Raw genomic sequence first — 21,028 nt, 5'->3', positions numbered from 1 at the left:
TCCCCTCTCTCTCAAACAATAGATTCTGAGGTTGATTGAAAACACCAGGTCCTTGTCAGCACTGCTCATGGGCACGCTTCCATTGCAACACCTGACCAGGTGACCTCAAAGAGAAGAAAAATGATTAAAACAACACCAAACAAAGCAAGTTGCTTCCTCCAAACAAAATACACTTAATAAATAAATTGGAATATAGCAGCACGAACACATCACCTTTTAGGGAGGGGTTAATCCCTCACAGGAGCACAAATCAGAGAGGAAAGAATCATTTAGACGCGTATCACAACGGATGTCACTGTACAGTTTACCAATATTATCGCCACTGCAAGTTGTCTTAATACAATGAAGCCCTAAAAGTGACCACAAAAAGTGACCAATAATATTTTGTCAAATTAATTTTTGTTATTATGATTTTCAAAATTAAGCCGTGCACGCAATCCCATGGGTGTTTAGTCAGATTATACCTTAAAATGACCTTAACCTTTCTTTTTTTTTACCCCATTCTTCTCTAAATTGTAATACATGAAATAGAAAACACAAAAAATAACTCCAGAGGTTATGCTGGACAGCATTTAAGTCTTGAGTGCAACGTCCAAATTTCAAGATGTGGTCAGCTGACATCTGAAGGCAGCTCTTCCTGTGCATATTTCTTACTTACATGGTGCCAAATAGTTTTTTTTTAAGCTAAATTGTGTCAGTGAAACTAACATCACGGAGAATGTTTATGATTCCAATCATTTTATTATTTTTTCTCCTTGCCATAGTAATCGGAGCCGAGCAAAGTTCATGCAGCACCACCATCCGTCACGACCCTTGACCTAGCAAGATGACGCCAGCTGTGCAAGCCAACTAGTGATCCAGGAAACTGAATTGATCTTCAAGGATCAGACAACATTTACAATCCACCTAAGGGCATCTCCACCGACAATCCGAGATGGATTCGTCTGTTTGGTTGCACAGTTACTTAACAGGTGAAATGCCACAGCTGTTTAATGAAAAAGAAACAACTAACTTGAACTATAAATGAGGTGGAGGACACAGAGAGTGGCCCGCAGAGGGACGTCTTGCTGCAGTGTCTTATTTCTCTGAAAGACCGAGAAGTTCCAGACTGAATCTCAATAAAAACAAATTCGTGCTTTCAGTGGAATTCATGGAATTTCAGACCTCGTTAAATCTCAAAGAAGAAAAAAGAAAAAAAAAAAAAACTATGCAGCCCGAGGAAAGCATATATTATTGCAAGATTCCCTGAAGTAGCTGTCACTGACAGTCTTGTGTTGCAAGTCCAGCTCTGCCCCTCAATGTGAGATAGAATCAAATATGAAAACAAAGACAGAAGGCAGAGATTTCAGCAAAAACAGTGATCACGAGGAGAAATGACTGTGCCAAGCTTTGTCCAGAAGTCAAGGCTGTGAGAAGTGTGATGATGATATTTTGCAGCAGGATAATGCAGGCTGAGGTGGACAGCAATTTAAAAACTTTTGGCCGGTTTGCGTTTCCTCTCCTCCTGCTATTGCACACAGTAGCTCTGATCAGCAAAGCAGTGAGTCATTTGGGGGGAACTATTATTCCAGACAGATGGAAGTAGTTAAGGCCTGTGCTATTGTAACGCCTTCACTAAATCAAATTCTTTTTTTTTAGTCCAAGCTGTCTGAGGCGCTGCAGCAGCAACATATGTCCGATGAGTTCGATGAGTCGAACTGGCAGCGACTTACTGCCAGTTCGCTTCCTGATTAACTCTTGAAATATTTTCTCAGGCAGCAAACTTCCTTTACTCTCTTTAATTTTGTTCAGTTCAACTCATTTTTGTTTAGAAGGCACAGATATTACTTTTATGAGCTCGTATGACTACACAAAGTGGCATTCTGTCCTTTCACCATCAACAGAACTGGGAAAAACGAGGTAATAAACTGTCAGCCCTCTTAAGCAGTTTGGTTTTTGTCTTGGATTTAAAGGCAGGGAGGGAATTAAGGTTTGTTACCCAGCCAGAGATCAGGAGTCAGGACACGTAAAGTGCTGCCTCCTATCTGACAAATGTTGGAATGAAAAGCAGAGCTGCAGTGTTATTGTGGCACTACGCAGAATAATGAGCTGTTTTCAGATGGAGCTGCCGAGAACTCTGTCCTAATCAGAACAATGGATTCTTAGACTAACACCTGGCTGGTTTACCTGTCGGCATCCCGGCTTCTGGTTGAACTGGAACTGTTTTTAGAGCAGCGCTAGCCCAGCGTTGTTCGGGCCACAACCTGGTTCTGATTGGAGGCCTTTCAGCTGCCATTGCTATCCACAGCCCAGCAGACACCTCCATGTTTGAATCTTTCTGGAATATGCTTTTTATCACACCTAATAACATTGTTTATAATTACACGATTTCTTAAATTGATTGAATGTACAGTGTCTACATTTTCAGAGCGGGTAGATCACTTGTTGCAGAGAGAGTTAAACCCATACAATCACATAATCACAACCTACATGTTTGATGGAGAACATTTAAAAAGAGAAAATCCTGCTAGATTTGGCTAGAATTGCAGTGGCTGTGGCCACATTGAGATGCTCATTTTCATGTTTGTGGTTCAAGGAGGATGGAGACAAAGGAGATGCTAAGGAGGTTGATTAAAAATAAATTTAAAAAATAGACAGAGAGTCAGACAACAACACAAAGCTGAGGTCATTTGGAGTGTCTCACATTCCATCAGTAATGAACCCCGCCAAGAATCCTGCTCGCCAAATCTTGACATGATCCAACAAAACTCTTACTTTAGGAGAACTACTTTTGGGTTTGAATTGGGAGTTTTCTACATGCTGACAGACGGTAAACAATCTAATAAATGTCAGAATACAGCCACAGTCTGTCCAGCAGAGACTAAAACCAGAAAACATTTGTTTCTTCCGGAAGGCAGCCAGCTCACTCCCTCAGTTTTTGTCTTTTTCTGTCCCGGCCTGCCACAATTCCCCTCATGTCCTCCCTTTTCTTACACAACCGTTGCGTCTGTGGATCTTGAATAATGCAGCTACATTTTTCACATCTTGTGACCTCTGCGTGGGTGGAGTTTGTGCTCACACTGGCGATACGACAGCCAGTGCATGTGCTGTTGAATTACGTGTGGGTGTGTTGTTATGGGTGTTTCTCAGCCTTAGTGCTTGAAGGAACAGGCTAATTGGCTTTGGCCTTGCAGCCATAAAGTTGACTGAATCTTTTAATGAGGATAACAGCCGCTGTGACCAAACTAGAGGTCCAGATCTTTTGCGGACTGAGGGCATATACACACCTTGTGTGTGATACATTAGGTCTTGAACAAATGTGTCTGAAACCAGTTGGTAGCAAATGCTGCATAAAAATACACACAACAGTATCTTTCTACCTTTGTTGACATCAAATCAGACCAAACCGGTCAATTTTGATAAAACATGAATCATTTCCGTTTGCTAGCTGCTTCAACAAAGAGGGGCAAACGTCTTGTAAGATATCGAGTCATTTTTCTGCTGATGTAGAGGTTTACATTGTATTTCTTAGAATTGCCTTTAAACTGAATAACTTAGGTAAATAATTTTCCACAAGCTTCTTACAGTTTATCTGTGAAATTATCTGAAATTCCTACTGGAAACTACATTTACACAAAATGCCCTTTCCTCGTGATGCCATTAACTTTGTGAAGTGCACCGGTGAATCATCTGAAGTGCTGGATGAATACATTCTAACTCTGATTTTATTAATTAGTAAAAGTTCCTCATTTTATGCATCATAAGAGCAACACTCGATCACCCTGACAGATTTTGCCGCTGTGAGTCTCTGAAGTCGATGGCGATGACACAGTGGGGCATTTAGCTTTATTAGGAGCTGGCAGGACATAAACCAGCCTAATTAATTGTTTTTAAGTAATAGAGCAGGGTAGTGTCAGTTTAGCATTTTTCTGCAAATGATCAAAGAGCTAGAGAGAGTGCTATCTGGTGTCTTTGACAGAACTAATGGGAACATCTGGAAGACACATTTGAAATTAAAAAAGAAGCTCAGCCAAAAAACAAACACTGGAACTGTAATCTTCAATAATTGAGAAGAAGGGAACCACATGTTCTCTATCGGTCTGGGTGTCAAAGCAAAACAAGAGCAAGTAAACAACGTTAACACTGAGGTCTTCTTTGGGCGTCTAGGACAGCAGCAGCCCCAAAAAGGGTGTGATTTGAATGCTGGATTCCTCAGCTATGGCATAAAGAATAAAACAATAAATAAAAAACAAAAAATACGGCGGCCCAGAGGCGTCACATTGACAGGATTTATTTCGCAAAGCTCTGACGTCTTAACTGACATGTATCCTGTCTTATGCTGAAATGGAGGAGCGTTTTAATCTCAGAGAAACTTCTTTTATTACAAAAGAAGTTCCTCTTCTGTTTTAATAAGAGAAGAGTTAAGAAAGTTAACAAATGACTTTTTTAACTTTCTCAAAGAGCAGCAACACGTGATCACTCAGCTGGGTTCACCACGAAAAAGGGGGAGTCATCCCTCTCTCTCTCGATTACTTTTATTTAGTTATTTATTTAGTTAGTTATTTATTTATTTTTTGTCAGGGTGCTTTATTTTAAATGTTAGACTTGGATCACCACATAGTACAGTCCAAAAGAAATGAAACATTTTTGCATTTCAAACAATGTACCGAGGAGTATATTTTCCATATTTCCTCAATTTAAATAATAATTGGTTTCAACAAACAGGAAGCCAAATGGCTAAGAAGGGACTCAGAGTTGACTAAAGCATAGAAACCCAGGGCGGGACAGCTTCAGTGCATGGATGAAAGTGTCAACACATGAACAAGTAAGCTTTTGTTTCAGTCTAGAGGAATTTTTTCCGTGGCTTCAAGGACAAAGAACTCCAACACCGTAAAAACGAAACAAAACAAAACAAAAAAACAACAACACTTGATGTTTTATTCCACTTTGAAAAATATTTACACATCTCCTCTGGTGACCATCAGTGGAGTATGTTTATGCAAAGGCATGACATCAACACCACATCTCCTCCTCTCAGCTATTTGAGAAAAAAAAAACTGCTTCTGATGATGCAGACAGAACAGGGTCAGCCTTCCTCCTCGTGTCACAAGTAGTCGCAGTCGGGATGAAGTCGGAATCTATCACCAGGGAACTTTCATCAGATGAGAAAACTGCTTATTTATCCACTGAAACTGCGGTACACTTCAAAGAGAAAGTAAAAAAATATATATAGAGAACCCAGAACAGCAACACGTGATCACTCGGCGGGGTTCATGAAAAAGGGGGAGTCGTCCCTCTCTCTGTCATTTCACTCCCTTTTCTGTCTCTGAAACAACAAGTTGGGTTTCCTTCATAAACGTGCTCAGTTGTCAGCAGACGTACTGGGCAGAGCAGCATGACAAAAAGAGGGGGGAGGAAAGAGGTATTAAATTAAAGAGAAACACGCTGAACGCAATCCTCTGGAAACTGGTGAAGATTAAATGACTGGAGACAGAAAGAACTGAAAACATGAGGGGAGCTGGGAAGATTAAATGCAGCGCAGCAGGCTATCACTGCACTCCCCCTCCTTCCTTTCATACATATATACATATATACACACTCATATTGTATGTCTGTCTATCTTTGCAAGAAGTTTGCATTGACTCCCATTCATTTCTAATCAATTTCTATTGTCTAATGCCAATCCTTGCTCTAAACTGGACCTAAAGTCAATCCACAGCGTCATCCTAACCTCAAAACAGCATTTCTTCTGATGGGGCCCAGATTTGGACCCCTAGAGCAGCAGAGGGTGTTGATGTTGCAGGCTTGTTTCTTTTCCAGTTGCTCTGGGGACTCCGCTGGAGTTCAAGACATGAACCTTTTAAAATACCAGAAATTTTCAGCAAAAAAAAAAACATTTATGTCAATAATTCCAGAGGAATCTGGTAATTCAGCTGTGAAGGAAGTACTTACAATGATACTTCACTCGAGAAAATATGAAAATATTTTCAAGCTATGTACAAAAAAAAGTCCTTACATGTGAAGATCTGAAAAAAAACTACAAACAGATGAACTGTTCAAATCACTTATTTAAAACAATCCTGTGCCATGAAAACAAAACAAAACAAAAAAACAGTAGTAAAGGAGTTCCTCGGTGCTCATTTTCATACTGCTGTGAGTCAAAGTGTGTGAATGTGTCAGGTTCTGTGTTTTTTCTGTTTTTATTCCGAGTTTCTGTGTCCTGAGTCTCCTCGTTGTCCTGTCTTCCCCTTGATTGCTCCCAGGTGTGTCTCGTTCCCTTGATTACCCTCAGTGTATTTAGTCCCTCCTGTGTCCTTTGTTCCTCGTCGGGTCCTTGTCGTTGTCGTATTGTTGTCAATTGTCAGTCGCTGTTTGCCGCACATAGTTGCTTGTTTTTGTTTCCGCCTGTTAGACCAGTGCTACCGGTGTTGAGCCCTGGCTTCCGCTCAGCCGTGCTGCCTGGCCGCGGACTCCGTTTGTTTACTGTGTTTCTGTGGACTTTATTTTATATTAAATTACCACCATTCACTTACCTGGGTCTCCAGCGTGCTGCCTCACCACCTCAAACACCACCAGTTCATGACAGAATGTAGCTTTGTGTTCATGCTGAATAAGCCATTTTCACCAATAGGGCAGAACATTATGACCACTGACAGGCTAATAGAAAAAGTGTTATGTAGCAGGGTATTGTTTGTCATAGGGATGTTTGTAACATCCATCCATACGCATGTATACATGCATACATACACTTCCGCCTTCCGCGCATGCCCCGTGATATCCACGTCCATCTGCTTAACTTTAGCTTCTGCGTGAATATTGTTGAAATTCACGAGCCAACCACCGGCCACACGTGTCTCGCGCACGGTACTTCTGGAGATGAAGGAGGCGCCGGGCGGCCGGCTTGCCAGTGCGCATGAGCGGGAATAAGCGCAGAAAGCTCTGCTTGGAATCTCATCTGCAGTAGTTTTTCACTCCGGGTTAAACAGAAATTGTTACTGTTGGGATTAAGGAGACTTTTGTCAGCAGTTCTGTGACTAAAAGCACAGCTGGCGCACATTGCATTTTTAATGTTTGGACATTTCAGCACTGGACAGCGGTCCGCGCGCGTGAGCAGGACGTTCGGCATGTGGCAGGAGCTGAGCGCGTGGAGGACCATCCACAGCCCCCCCTCACACACCCACTGAGACAGCTAACACGGAGCTGCAGGGCTCCGTCGTGGTTTCGGCAGTCGTCGCGCTCCTGACGAACTTTTCGGTGCTGCTATGCTTCACGCAGAGTTACGATCCCACGTTCCGGGGATCTTCACCCTCAATCTCTCCATCTCCAACGTCGTCCTCGCTCTCGTCAACATGCCGGCCACTTTTCTCGGCGTGGCCAGCAGCGCGAAGCCCCTCGGGGACCCGCTGTGTCGCGCCGTGAGTTTCACCGAGACCTTCGTCAACGCCATGCTGAGCATGGCCGCGCTCAGCGTGGACACGTGGGTGGCGGTGGTGTTTCCTCTCAGGTACTCCAGCAAGATGCGCCACCGGGACGCGCTTGTGATCGCGTCCTGCTCCTGGCTCCACTCCCTCGCTTTTTCCCTGATCCAGCTGTCGATGGGCTGGGGGGCGTACAGCCGCACGTACGCCTCGTGCACGCTGCACCTGGACGCTGAGACGGCGTCGCGTCGGAGCGCCTATGTCGCCTTCACGGCGCTGTTCCACTGCAGCAGCTTCGCGCTCTGCCTCTTCGTCCTCTGCTTCGCCTACCTGAAGGTTCTGAGAGAGGCCCGGTCGCAAGAGGATAGATGTCGTCACAGTGCAAGCTCTGCTCCTGCTGGTGGATATTCACCCCAGGTGGAGAATGGTGGAGAGGGAGGGGGGTGGTGCACCCCCCCCCCTCACCCCCCCCCCCCCCCCCCCACCACACACACACAAAATATGCACTTGCTTTTATCTAAGTAACTTTTGTGCCTACTGATGTCAGTCATGTAATAATTCTGTCTGTCTGTCTGTCAGTGTAAAGGAGAGGTGTCTGGCCCAACAAAGGATGAGAAGGCGGCGAGCTGCCAAGAAAATCTGCACCTTCATCGGTTCCTTCATGATCTGCTTTTCGCCGTATGTCATAACGAGGTAATAGCCCACTGTGGAGCTGATGTGTGTCTTCAGCAAGTGTTTCTGTTCTGTTACTGTGGTACAACAGAAGCGTCACGCCGGGACCCAGGACAGCCTCCGAGCTCAACATCCCAATACCAATACTGCTTTATAGATCTTGAAAATAAAATTGTTTGTGTCAGGTCAGATTGGATTTTGTGGCCGGTGCTGTTGAGAATGGGCTTTGCCTTGTAAATATTATATGTGCTTAAAATTTTAATGACTTAATTAGTTACTTCTGCAGAGTCACCAAGGGCTATGAATGACAAGAAATAGATTATGGAAATCACAGGACTTAAAAGCCCCATATACAAACAGGTGCATTAAATCTACTTATACAGAGGATAAAAATAAGAATATGTAAAGTTGAACAAGTGACATTTACTCCTAAGCATATGCTGGACTAGCTGCTTTGTTTCACTGGCAGCAACCTATAAAGGTGTGACCATAGCATCCTCAGTCCTCAGCTCAAGTAACTTTTGATCTGCAACGCCTTCCTGCAAAGGCTTTATGATATTGTAAAAGAACACAAGTTCACTAATGGAAAATCTGCTTTGTTTGGTGAAATGATTTAGAATCCCCAAAGAGTGGGGGAGATAACAAATATTTTTCCACCCCAAGGGATAGTAAAGGTTTTACTCTGTTCTGCTATAATTTATAGGTGAAACATGCATTTTAAACATCTATCACTAACTTCTGGTCGTTTTCTTTCTGAAATTAACCAAAAATCTTCGTTAACAAATCAAAACAGTTTTCTCTAAGCCCTGGCTAGCATCTTGAAAAAATTACGATCTTTAATATTTTATGAAAACTCCCTGAATCCTCCACTTTACCGGCAGGAAAATAAGGACTGAGAGGGTTTCTGCCAGCTTGTTTTGACTACAAGTAATATAGTATATAGCATAGCCAGCATCAGTCTCTTACTCCTCCTTCTCTCTTCCTGCAGGCTTGTAGAATTGTTGCCCTCGGTGGATGTGCCCCGTCATTGAGGCATTGCTACCAAATGCCTGGTCTACGCCAAGGCATCCAGCGATTCATTCGTTCACTGTCTTCTGCGACACCAGTACAGGAAGGTCCTGGTGAGCGTCATCTGCCGCATGGTGAGGAAGGACCACCACTTCCTGTCGGCGCACAGCACCAGCAGTATGTGGGACACCACGGATGTAAACTTTTCTGAGAGGATAACTTGAAATCACCTGGTTTGAGTTAGTTGGTTCTTCTGTGCCTTAGGGCAGATGTTATGTTTGGAGAGGAGCCGGAAGAGGTCAAGGCCTAGTCCAGGGAGGTCACTTGAACAAAGACGAAGTAAACCTTGGAGTGTGCCAGACCCCACCGCTGTCTGCGTGGCTGCAACGTCAATGGGCGGAAAAACTAAAGCGTCCTGCTTATCGCAATCTTGAAGTGTCTCTTGAGTGATGTGACAGTGAATTTTGTAAGAGACTGTTGGAAAAATGTCACAGCTGATATTATTTCTTCTTTTAATTGTTATAGTTGTGCACAAAATGAAAGTAAATGTGTGAAGCTATTAAATCCCAGCAAGAAGGCGATTTAAGCGCCCCACCCCCACAGCCAGAGTCACGCTGAGTCAGGCATGAGCTCATCAAACAGGCATTATGTGACTCATTATGCTCCAGTTGTCACCGCTTGTGAAAGTGAACCCAATGCAGAGTTTTAATAAAAAAGCCAGAAAATGTGATATCAAATTTTGAGGTCAACAGCAGTAGCTGTTTGTTTTTTTTTTTTTAAATCTCAAGCCATTCTTGAATCCGTTTTGTTTTGTAATAAGCCAGGTCACGTTGTTGAACGAGCCCACGGCCAAAAGAGAATTCTGTTTCTGCAAAAAGAAGCGCATGTTTTTGTTTTTTTTTACATTTATTTATTTATTTATTTATGTTTTAATGCTCGGTAAGTCAGAATAATATCCACATAACTGGGGAGACTTGAGTCTTGTACTCACGATAATGGCCAAATGTCACCCAGTCTGGGGTGGCCCAACTCTGCAGGCGATCATCCACTGGATGTTGAAGAAGATGTGATTCATTGGACCGGGCTATCTCCTTCCACTGCCCATGCTGCCGGTTTTAGTTGAGGTCAGGGGATCAGCTTTTCCATCCTGACCGGTCTGCAACTTCGTAGCTCAATGATCGAACAAACACCCTTCTGTCTGTTTATCTCTTCAACACTTTGAGCGACAACATTGGCGATGCGCAGGACTACAGGCGGCAGTTTTAACTACCCATGATGCTCTCGCAGCTTCACCACTTTTGATACTGACCACCGTTCACCTGGAACATCCAAAACGAGATGCGGTTTTGAAGGTGCTCTGACAAAGTCACCGAGTCGTCACAGTTTGATGCTTATGCAAATCTTTACACTTGAGCCTAATCTGCACTTTATAGGAAGAGGTATGGTGAAGCCCAAAATGACTCATTACACTGTCAGATTTAATTGAGTCAAATTTTAGGTTTACCAGCATTGATCTAAAGATCAAAAGGTGACAATGACCCTTCGGAGTGGCCCAAACAGAATCTGGACTTGTGTCTGATAGAAAATATGTGGAGAGCCCTAAAGCTGAGTAGACTTTCTAACTGTAGGCATGTTTATTTTTTTAAAGAAAAAAAAAAGAAAATCCAGAGCGCTAAAGTTCTCCTCTAAGCGTTACATTGAGCTTATTGGAAGCCTCTAGGTAAGCAACAGCTACACATAATGGTGCATTGTTTTGAGGACATCAAAGACTGGAAAGAAAGCGTAGAGGAAAGATGGAGGAAGGCGGGGATAGGGTAAAGGCTCGTTGGATGCCTCACAAGCTTTTATCCACGCGTGTACGAAATAAGCATTCATCTTAACTTTCGTGACCACACAAGCCACGTTCTTCTACTCTGTCGTTCTCTAGCACACGCACACACACGCAGACACACGCGTGCGCGCTCGTACACATCCACCTTCTCTCCCCCCCTACACACCCACACACCCACACCCACACACACAGACGGAGTGAAATATGATCGGCGCAGCAAAGAGCCGCAGTCCCATGCTCGGGTCAGGGATGCGCTCCGCGCAGCAGACAAAGGACGGAGCTCTGTGCTGTGGGTGGTAATTATCAGGGAGCTCAGAAGAGGAAGGAGAAGGAAAGGCAGTTGCTTCAACCAAACTTACTGCCACATCACACGAGCTGCCTCCCCTGACGCGCAGCATGCATCTGGAAGCTTTGGCGCTGCTGTGGTCCTTGGCGTGGAGTTGCCTTTGCGCCCCGCAGCAGCCATGCCATCCAAGAGACGAATTTTTAGGTAAGGGGAAAAACAATGGCCGCGCTCAAGCTTAGTCTCATCGCAGTCCAGAGGCCCGGAACGCAAAGTTCTCCAGGGGCCACAACATAGGAGACACGGGATCGCTTTTTTATTCCGGACAGGATGATTTTGACACTTCTACACTGTTACCAGCATTTAAACCTGTGTTTAGAAATAATTTACTGTGTGCTAAAAAAAAAAAAGTTGAGTTGAACTAACTGATTGCGTTGCTCGTTGTTTTCTCTCATTGTTTTGCAATGTTTCTCAGCCTTATTTCGGGACGTATAAAGTTGGAACCTCTCGCGGGTTTCTATTGTTTTTACCCACGACTCTCTTAAGCGTTAACTCGCAGTAAACTCTTCCAAGTTTAGGTCATCGTGCTTTTGAAGATGTCGCCCCCTGGCGTTGAGTTTGGGATTCATAGAGTTGTGTGTGTGTGTGTGTGTGTGTGTGTGTGTCATTCTCGGTTTTCCTCACAGGAAGATGCAGCAGCCGCAGCGCACACGATGAAACACGTACGTGTTTGTTCAGCTTTTCTTTCTGCACGAAGTTTTGTTCATAAAACATATATATTAGCGCAAAGTAAAATCAATCTTCCCTGTGGAGGATCTTTGAAATGTGCTGTGTTCAAGCTGTAGTTGTCCTTTGTTGAAAAATAATCTGTTTCAAATACAAAACGCTGCTTCAAGGTAATCACTGTTTTGAAAGTCTAAAAAAAATAATAATAATAAAATAAATCTGAAGAAAAGAGCCCTTGAGTTCCTTGTTACTGTTTTGAGGAACAAAATATTTGGGAGATCAACCAAGTACTGCACTAAAATTTAGAATTATTATTATTAGTTATTTAATAAACACAATTGAATTTTATTTTTTTTGCTCCATCAGATCTGTTTTTTTAATAAACTTCCTGTGTTCCAGCAGCTACCTGCACAGAGCTGAACCTGGGCTACTGCAACGATCTGGAGTACTCAGCGTGAGTCATACCGCTTAGAAAGCCAAGCAAATGACAACTGGACAAAGACATTACCCCCTATTTGTTTTTTTTTATTGTTTTGTTTTTTTTTAAGCCACTGACTCTTGTAGTTATGAACCACATTAAAGTTTAAATTCACTCCAGCTCTTCTCAGCGATTGTGCAGAATGAACACTTCTATACATGTCGGTACAGACATGGCGAAGAATTACTTTAGAATTTTCTGCCTCTATGTTTAATACATTAAGCAGCAGGTGGATGCTGCCAACAAAATGAACTCAAGCACTTTAAGACTAAATAGGCAACAGTGGCCTTTTCTGTAAATTGATTTATTTGTCAATTAGGGTTTATAAATGTCTTTTTCAAACTGATTGAAGTCAATTATTATTTACCTCTGGAATAAATATTCAGAAGATGGAATGAATTGGAAATCTTCCGAGGAGTAGAAGTCCACCCCAAGGTTAGACTTTACAATGCTCAGAGAAACTGCAAAAAAAAAAAAAAACAAGAGCCACGTCTAAAAGGCGAAAGTTTCCCAGCACAGTTATAACAATACAAAATATGTATTGTTTTAAATATGTCTTGCAACCAACTAAGGTTTCCTAAGTCGTATCTAAATAAACTACTTCCAGTGTCTTTTGCACATAATAACAAAGTAGAGATGTTTGGCTATAACTTGCGGCACTATGTTACCATGTAAGGCAAAAAACTAAACAGCATCTCATCAAAAACAGTTCATCTGTAAAGATACAAAAGTTTAGCTCAGAGTTTATTTAAATACGACAATGATCTCACCATCACATCAACAAGAAGAAAATAATCATTTTGAAGGAGGGTTGCAATGACATAGTCGAATTTCAGATCTTATCCTGACTGAAATGCTCTGCTGAGTCTCAAGAGAACTGTGCAGAGACAAATGTCTGGGAAACTCATAGAACTGAAACAGTTGGCCAAGATTTCTCTAACAATAACATGAGAAATTGATGGAATCTTAAAGATTTAGAGACTTTATCAAGTTATTGCTTCTAACCATGGCTCCACAAACTGTCGTTGCGTATGGTGCATGTAATTATTTGCATAAGAGCATTCTTATCCCCCCATTTCTACAGAACCATATTCCCCAACATTCTTGGTCACCGGAGCCGTCTTGAAGCTGAGTCAGGAGCAGAGTATCTCCTCCTGAGTGTCATCCACGGTCTCCTCAATGGTGAGTGCTCCCCCGAGATCCGTCTCGTAGGGTGTTCGGTGCTGGCCTCGCCGTGTCGGGACAACAAGATGATCAAACCGTGCCGCAGCACATGCGAAGCATTGAGAAAAGACTGCATGCACGCCTTTGAGGCCATAGAGATGGCCTGGCCCTACTTCCTGGATTGCGATCGCTTCTTCGCCGCAAACGAGGAGGGCTGTTTTGACCCCCTGTCCGGGCTGAAAGGTAAAGTTCAGAGTCTTGTGCCACTTGGAATGTTTACGCTGAGGTAATGTTTGAAACCAACACAACCAGCCCTCTGTCATCTCCCACATATTCTCGTCATTCACCCCTCCAGCCAGACAGGAGGTGGCATTGTCCAGTATCTCTCCCGAAGAGCCGAGCACCATCATCCAGTTCATCTACGCCTCTAACGCCCAGATGTACAGCTTACTGAAGAGGACAGCAGCCAAGTGCTCCCACATCTCTCACGTCTACAGCATCGGACGAAGCACCGAAGGCAGAGATCTGTTGGTGATTGAATTCACTGACAACCCAGGACATCATGAGCTGCGTGAGTGAACAGCATCCACACCGTTCCGACTTTTACAGCAATTCTGCGAAAAAGATATGCTTCTGTTTCTGCTTTTTAGTCACATGCAACTGTTTCTGATCATCAGTCAAATCATCAACTAAATTTCTTTTTAGTATCAAAGATAACCAAAGTAAATATGGAATGCTGTTTTCAAATAATAACTGTATTTATTAGGGGGTAAAAAAGTCATTCAGGCCAGATGGGTTCTATGTAACTACTTCATTAAGCTACACGTTGTAGCAATAATTATTATAGAATATTTGCGATATTTGGCAATGAGTCTTCTACACGCTGTGAATTAATTTTGACCCACTCTTCGTTGCAGAATTGTTTTAATTCAGCAACAATTGATAGTTTTTGAGCCCAAATGACCTGTTAAATGTCATGCCAAAATTACTTCTTCATCTGGATTTAATATTCCACCATAATGAGGCCAATCCAAAACCTTTATTTTTTTGTGTGTTTTTGCTCAGTTAGAGTTAGATTTTCTAACAAGTTCTGAACCGTATTACTGCTTTTTAACCCAATCTTGACTGAGCTCAAGGTCACAAACAGATGGTTGGATATTTTCCATCAAGACTTTCTGGTTGAGAGCAGAGTTCAATGTCTCATCACTAGCAGCAAGTTGCTCAGGTCTGAAGAAGGGATGTATTTCAGAACATCAAACCGATTTAAATATTAGTCAAAGACAATGCAAGTCAATACAAAATGCAAGTTTTAAATGAAGGTGTTTACTACCAAGAGAGAGAAAAAAAAAACAACCCATATGGACAAGATTCAAGTGTGCTTTTATTGTGCTCATTTCCATTTTCATTTTCTGCAGTGGAGCCAGAGATTAAGTTGATTGGCAACATGCATGGAAATGAGGTGCTAGGACGTCAGCTGCTCATCTACTTAGCGCAGTACCTGTGCTCGGAGTACACCCTGGGAAACCAACGAATTCAGTCCATCATTAACAACACTCGCATTCACATTCTGGCCTCCATGAACCCTGACGGTTACGAGGTGGCCGCCTCAGAGGTAGAGGAAAGCAATGACCCGGAGCTCTCCAACCAGGAAGTAAATATTGTTAACAAAACGAAGGACAAACCACCATTATCCGCTCTCGATCCTTTTTGGCTGCTGTGCTGCGTTTCTTTTGCTCGTGCTTTGAACGCTGAAGAATGCAAACTTCTTTCAACTATTTTTTTTTCTGACAGTGTGATCATCCCATTAGTCTGGGAACGATCCCAGCCTCAAGTGATCAACCAGTGAGGTCAGGATAAGGACAAATGAAATTCACAGATGACTCTGTTTTCATTTTCAGAAATGTCTTCCAGCTGGCTCTGGAAATTGCATGTTTCCAATGTGGCCACCGACGCCTTTTGTGTTTTTCTGATGTTCTGCACATTCACTCTTATGTCAGACCTAATCATTTGTCTCTAATTTCTGCATGGACATCTTTGCATTAACTGGTCATGTGCATGCACATGACCATGCATTTATAAATTCAATCAAGATTTATCAGGTCAGATGGAAGCTACTATTTGGAAATAAGGTGTTCCGCCCAGTTTTGGCCAGAACTGAGCCTCACATTGCATGGTTAAAATATTAATTTGATTTATTCCTCCTGCTTGATGGGCTGTGATCAAATTTTTAATTCGTTAAGAGCAGGTGCTTAAATTTTGTCTTTTGACGAGCAATGCATGTGTGCTGGTAATTCCCAAAGAGTGTCTTAAATGGAAAAATTTTGCTTTCTAGTCAACATCTGAAATATAGAAGAGGAAACTGTTTCTATATTTTTGCATGTAAATGGCAACATGCAGGGCTGTCCGACATGACGCCTCATTGGTTTGTATTTATGTTTTCAAAGAGCCAGAGTTTTTATGATCTTTTAAAGAGGCCTTGCTCAATAGTCCTCCAGTGTTTTTACCTCAGCGCATAAAGTCCAGTTATTAGGCTGGCTCCATAACGTGAACAATAAAATAGAAGCTTAGCCCTTTATGCATAAGCTGAAGATTTAGTGCTCCATTAAATGTTTGTAAGCAAAACATCTAAGTCAATAATAAGTTATCCAGAAGATTGTACTCTGCCAACCCGAACAAAACAAATGTGTCTTTGCTGTCATGTTGTTGTATTGGTTAAAGTTGACATCTTGTACTCGGAGGCATGTTATTTTACAGGTAGTCAAACTGATGGTAATGTCAACTTTGGCATATTTCACTAATTGTGTGTTTCTGCATCAGACTGCTACTAAAAATACACCTCATGACAATTTAAAATAGATTATTTTCTTAGCGCTCAATGTAGAAACTTGCGTTTTGAGCTAAGATTCCTTGTTAAATAAATCTATCAGGCACATACACAAGCTTTAAAATACATTCAGAAAACCTGGGAATGCATAGATCAAGGCAACTTTAAATGACTACAGAGAAATCTGGTTCTTTAAAAGGAAAATATAAATGCGAAAAAAATTAATGTTTTAAAACACAAAACAATTAGCAGTGACTGAACTCTACAAACGTGTAACCATGCACATAAATGATTTTTTCTTCTTGAGGAAAAGGCCTTAAGTAATAGCTTCATGTTTCTTTTTTCTCTTCATTATTATGGATACATGGTCTTGTCTTCATGTTAACAATAGAACTAACAAAGAGGTCTAAAGTTCATCTAGTTGAAATTCTGACTAATACAGTTTAATTTTCTTCACATAACCTCTGTTGCTACTTATGTTGCGTTATCCCCACAGTTATCTTCCACTTTATGCAAGACTTAACACATTTTAATGGCGCAAATCTTTTAGGGTCCTTTGCTAAATGGATGGACGAGCGGACGGGCTAATGCTCAGAACCTCGACCTGAACCGCAATTTTCCTGATCTCACCTCCGTCTTCTACCGGAACCGTCGCAGCAGGCACTACCGCATAGATCACATCCCAATCCCTGACTCCTACTGGTTTGGGAAGGTAGAAGAAAATGAAGCAGCTTTTCACATCTTAACTGCCTGAACACCCAACCTAAATCATGTAGTTCCAACTTTTGAACTCCAGGTGGCACCAGAGACCTATGCAGTAATGAAGTGGATCAGGTCACTGCCATTTGTTCAGTCCGCCAGCCTCCATGGAGGTGAACTGGTGGTCTCCTACCCCTTCGACTTCTCCAGACACCCGCAAGAGGAGAAGATGTTTTCACCCACTCCAGACGAACAGGTGGGGACTCACAAAAAAACACTTTACTGACACAGCAGGGCGGGCAGATTGTCACTTTGTCTCGGCTTTTCTACTACCAATAATCTTCCAACACTCAGATCTTCAAGCAGCTCGCTCGCACTTATGCTGACGCTCACGCCACCATGTCAAACAATGACACGGAGCGGTGCGGGGCCTCTTTTTATCGTAACAGAGGCATCATCAACGGCGCTCTGTGGTACAGTTTTGCTGGGGGTGAGATACCTTCAAAGTGCATCACATTTACCAACCCTAACCCTAACACCTGTTCCCAACATTACCCGAACACCTTTTGTCCATCTGCAGGTATGTCTGATTTCAATTACTTGCACACTAACTGTATGGAGATCACAGTGGAGCTTGGCTGTGACAAATTCCCTTCAGAGGCTGAACTCTACCCAGAATGGAAAAGGAATAAAGAAGCTCTGCTCAGTTTTCTTGAGTCTGTAAGTGTCCACGGAATAAAATTAGCCTGTTAGGAGGTGCTACATTTGCTCAGTCCAGAACAAATGTACTCGGTTGTGAGGGAATTTTGGTTGTGATTGTGCTCTTCCTCTCTGGACAGGTCCACAGGGGAGTTAAGGGTGTTGTGAGGGACACAAATGGAAACGGTATAAAAGGTGCAACTGTCTCAGTCAGGGGGATTAGAAAAGATGTCACTACAGGTAAAAACACAAATCCAAAGTTACAATAATATGTTTGCGTTTCTGTTTGTGCAGAAAACCCCCCAAAAAGCAACGTTTTGTGGAATTGTACAATTTCACCATTTCTGTTCATTTCACCTTAACTCACTTGCAGCTGAGGATGGAGATTACTGGAGGCTGGTGAATCCAGGAACTCACATCCTGACAGCCACTGCCAAAGGTTACTCAAAGGTCAGCAAGAGGGTTTATCTGCCTCACAACTTGAACAAGGCTGGACAGGTCAACTTTGTGTTAGAGAAGGTTTGTATTCTTGACTTCTTAACGTTGTATTTTAAAGTTCACTGTTTCATTCAAAGGTTTCCAAACTAATTGTTTGGGGTGAACTAAAAGAACAAATAATAATAATAATAATAATAATAATAATAATAATAATAATAATAATAATAATACATTCTACAAGATTAAGAATAATTGATAATTTTCTTTAGTTTTAATTCATACATTTCAATTGACTTCTCCATTTTTCACACAAACAGCTTCCCGTGGAGCCAGACATAGATGACCACCTCTTCCCCATGGCAGACAGCTGGGATCGATTTGACCCCTATAACCAGTTCGAGCGCCATGGCGAGCCCGTTGTCACCGAGGAGGGAATAGAGCGGCAGGAGAAACCGTGGTGGTGGAACTACTTCTCCCAGTCTGGCATGTCATCTCCAAACTGGCTGCTGAAAAATGTATAGATAGAAGTTGGAAATATGAACATCCAGATGTGCTGATACATAAGAATGAATGGACCTACATCCAATGTCATCTGTCCTTCCAGGAGTTGTAACACTGATGTCATCAGTCACCAAAAACTTCATCTGTGCATTTTCAAAAGATTTGAAATGACATACTTAAGCTTTTTAGCAAATATTATTCTGCAGCTGCATTTAACTTGGGTTGAAAAAGTTATATAAAATAGAAAGGATATGCATACTAGAGACATGAGTAGAAACAGGCACCTGATAGGATAGGATTTTTATTTCCATTGAGCAGCAGATTGAAATATTCTAGATTTTAAATTCAGGTTGGGTAATATTTCTAATTTCTAATATTGCCAAATGCAAAATTTTCTTCTGTTTTTGTCTGTTGTTTTGTAGCTAAAAGGCAACAGTGGCACATTTAAAACCATTTGAACCACTATTAAGCTTCTGCACTACTTCTGCTTCTGATAAAAGCAGTTCTGCACCATCACTGTGTTAAATGGTTTGCTTTGAGTCTTGTTTCAGGTCATAAAAAAATAAATCTAAGTCTATACATATAAAATTCTGTCACATATTTTATCTCAAGGTTATTTTGTGAAAAAGTCTAAAGATTCTTGAATTGCCTCACTTTGGACAGCAGAGGGCGAGAGCGAATAAGTGATGACCTCAGTTATAGGCGCAGTTATTGGAGAATCAAAAACGTCAAAAGTTTAGCGCTTCAATGTTAATTTAAAATCTCACTGTTCATTGTCCTTATTATTGGGTGTCTGACAAACTGAAGATGAAGAAGAGCGTAAAAAAGCTTTATCCATTGCTGTGACTTACCCACAACGATCCTCTGGGTAAAAAAAAAAAAAAAACGCAGGCGGAATATTATGTGCTGATGTTCCTCCTTGAAAGCAAAGTGTTCTGTTTGGTGTGCAAAATGTCTCCTGCACCCAATTTTCAACTTTTTACCCGAGGGATCTCATTGTTTCAAATAACTGGATACTTTGTGAAAAAATGAACACGTTTCTCCCTTAAAAGCACTTCGACAATGACTTGAAAATCAGATGTCATTTTCAGCAAACTGTTGCCGCAACAGCTGATAGTTAATGTATTTAACATTAAAGTACGAGTCTAAGTCTAAGTCTATTTCATGAACTAAAGTGAGAAGCAGGAATATGGTTTTGTCCATGATGTTGATTTGTATCCTGTAAGTTTTCCTTTGGATTCTTTCATATTGAGATTGGCCTATTGGCTCAAGAATCCAGTTATTGTCGACTGAGGCCTCTGAAACCTTTTTTCTTTATATTTTTTGTTTTTGTTCATGTTTCAAAGATTCTGTGATAATGACGTGGAGCCATATCAACCACTGAATTCTCAGCATTCGGTGTTCTTTGCACGTACTGACTTCAGTCACTTCAATTTTGAACAGAAGTGATTTGCAGTAATAATATGTGACTCTGTATTTGTCCTGTCCTGGAAAGTAAAATACAATGTAAGATATTCCAGTAAAGCAGTAAAAACAAATCTTCCCATCCTCACACCAGGTGAGGTAATCAAACTTATAAATCATTTGACCAGATATAAAAGAGGTTGTTTCATCTCAAACCTTTCATGATTCACAGAAAGAATTTGAAAAACTGCCCTTGCATTTTAACTCACGATGATTTGTTTGTGCCACAAAGGTAAACCATCATGGAAGAACACATCTCACAACAGTAAAACATTTTAGAAACCAAAAGATTTGAATCTATTCTCTCCCTTTTCTGAGTAGATATCTTCATATTCTTTTCTGCTTATATTTTTCAGTCTTACATTTTCTCTATTCCCTATTAAGTTTTCTTGATTATGACATCACCACATTTGCTGTGTAACTGCTAAACAAAGTCATAACTTCTGGCTAATCGGTTTTGTGAATCTGTCACTTTTTTTTCCTCGCTATGGTTTTCAAGTCAAAATATTCCGCGATAGCGTCTATTAACAGACTTGATTACTTACATTATCCCCTGGCATCAGAGCCTCTTCAAAGTGTTTGGTTAAATTGAATATTTCTTAGGAAAAGTCAGTGGGAGAAGTCCGTTTTTGGAGCACTTATCGACCACAGCTTCAGCAACCGCAGCCAGTATCAAAAGGCATTTTCTGAAATACTTTGTCTGAGTAAGTTGTCAGTTCCTTCTCTTTATGGAAATGAGGAACACGGCAAAGCTGGAACCTGCTAGCGATGCTAAAATGACAGCAAAACCAATTTTAGACACAAATTTTGTGTTTTGATAATGACATCTTAACCACTGGTTTGG

At 41.7% G+C, this 21,028-nt stretch overlaps 2 protein-coding genes across 4 annotated transcripts; both read left to right on the top strand.

Annotated features, from left to right (window-relative positions):
• Positions 1–7,239: 7,239 nt before the first annotated feature.
• gpr78a (G protein-coupled receptor 78a) lies at positions 7,240–9,792 on the top strand. 2 transcript variants are annotated; one of them, XM_055041385.1, is made up of 4 exons: positions 7,240–7,814; positions 7,977–8,090; positions 9,058–9,211; positions 9,342–9,792. In XM_055041385.1, exons 1-4 carry the CDS (start codon positions 7,242–7,244, stop codon positions 9,509–9,511), a joined length of 1,011 nt encoding a protein of 336 aa, XP_054897360.1. In that variant the 5' UTR covers positions 7,240–7,241; the 3' UTR covers positions 9,512–9,792. The 2 variants fall into 2 exon arrangements, with proteins under 2 accessions (XP_054897360.1, XP_054897361.1); XM_055041386.1 differs by having other exon boundaries at positions 9,058–9,254; positions 9,342–9,488.
• A 1,330-nt stretch (positions 9,793–11,122) lies between these two features.
• cpz (carboxypeptidase Z) lies at positions 11,123–20,258 on the top strand. Of its 2 annotated transcripts, none has more exons than XM_055041508.1 (13): positions 11,123–11,398; positions 11,878–11,913; positions 12,320–12,371; positions 13,480–13,802; positions 13,915–14,130; positions 14,975–15,171; positions 16,934–17,095; positions 17,180–17,338; positions 17,437–17,572; positions 17,663–17,802; positions 17,922–18,021; positions 18,155–18,300; positions 18,537–20,258. In XM_055041508.1, the coding sequence occupies exons 1-13, from the start codon at positions 11,305–11,307 to the stop codon at positions 18,738–18,740; spliced, it is 1,965 nt and encodes a 654-aa protein (XP_054897483.1). In that variant the 5' UTR covers positions 11,123–11,304; the 3' UTR covers positions 18,741–20,258. The 2 variants fall into 2 exon arrangements, with proteins under 2 accessions (XP_054897483.1, XP_054897482.1); XM_055041507.1 differs by having other exon boundaries at positions 14,975–15,210.
• Positions 20,259–21,028: the final 770 nt, after the last annotated feature.

The sequence above is a fragment of the Poeciliopsis prolifica genome, unplaced genomic scaffold, assembly GCF_027474105.1.
Source record: "Poeciliopsis prolifica strain line A6 unplaced genomic scaffold, Auburn_PproV2 SCAFFOLD016, whole genome shotgun sequence".
Classification (NCBI taxonomy): Eukaryota; Metazoa; Chordata; class Actinopteri; order Cyprinodontiformes; family Poeciliidae; genus Poeciliopsis; species Poeciliopsis prolifica.
The sequence above is the reverse complement of the archived record's forward strand: the minus strand, read 5'-3'. Positions and strand labels throughout refer to the sequence as shown.

Bases quoted from the DNA above. Each gene is read 5' to 3' on its own strand.
- cpz (XM_055041507.1), top strand. From the start codon at position 11,305: ATGCATCTGGAAGCTTTGGCGCTGCTGTGGTCCTTGGCGTGGAGTTGC. The intron at 12,372-13,479 runs GTGAGTCATACC...CCATTTCTACAG, and splicing joins AACGATCTGGAGTACTCAGC to AACCATATTCCCCAACATTC. The intron at 14,131-14,974 runs GTGAGTGAACAG...CATTTTCTGCAG, and splicing joins CCCAGGACATCATGAGCTGC to TGGAGCCAGAGATTAAGTTG.
- gpr78a (XM_055041385.1), top strand. From the start codon at position 7,242: ATGCTTCACGCAGAGTTACGATCCCACGTTCCGGGGATCTTCACCCTC. The intron at 8,091-9,057 runs GTAATAGCCCAC...CTCTTCCTGCAG, and splicing joins TCGCCGTATGTCATAACGAG to GCTTGTAGAATTGTTGCCCT. The intron at 9,212-9,341 runs GTGAGGAAGGAC...TCTGTGCCTTAG, and splicing joins TGAGCGTCATCTGCCGCATG to GGCAGATGTTATGTTTGGAG.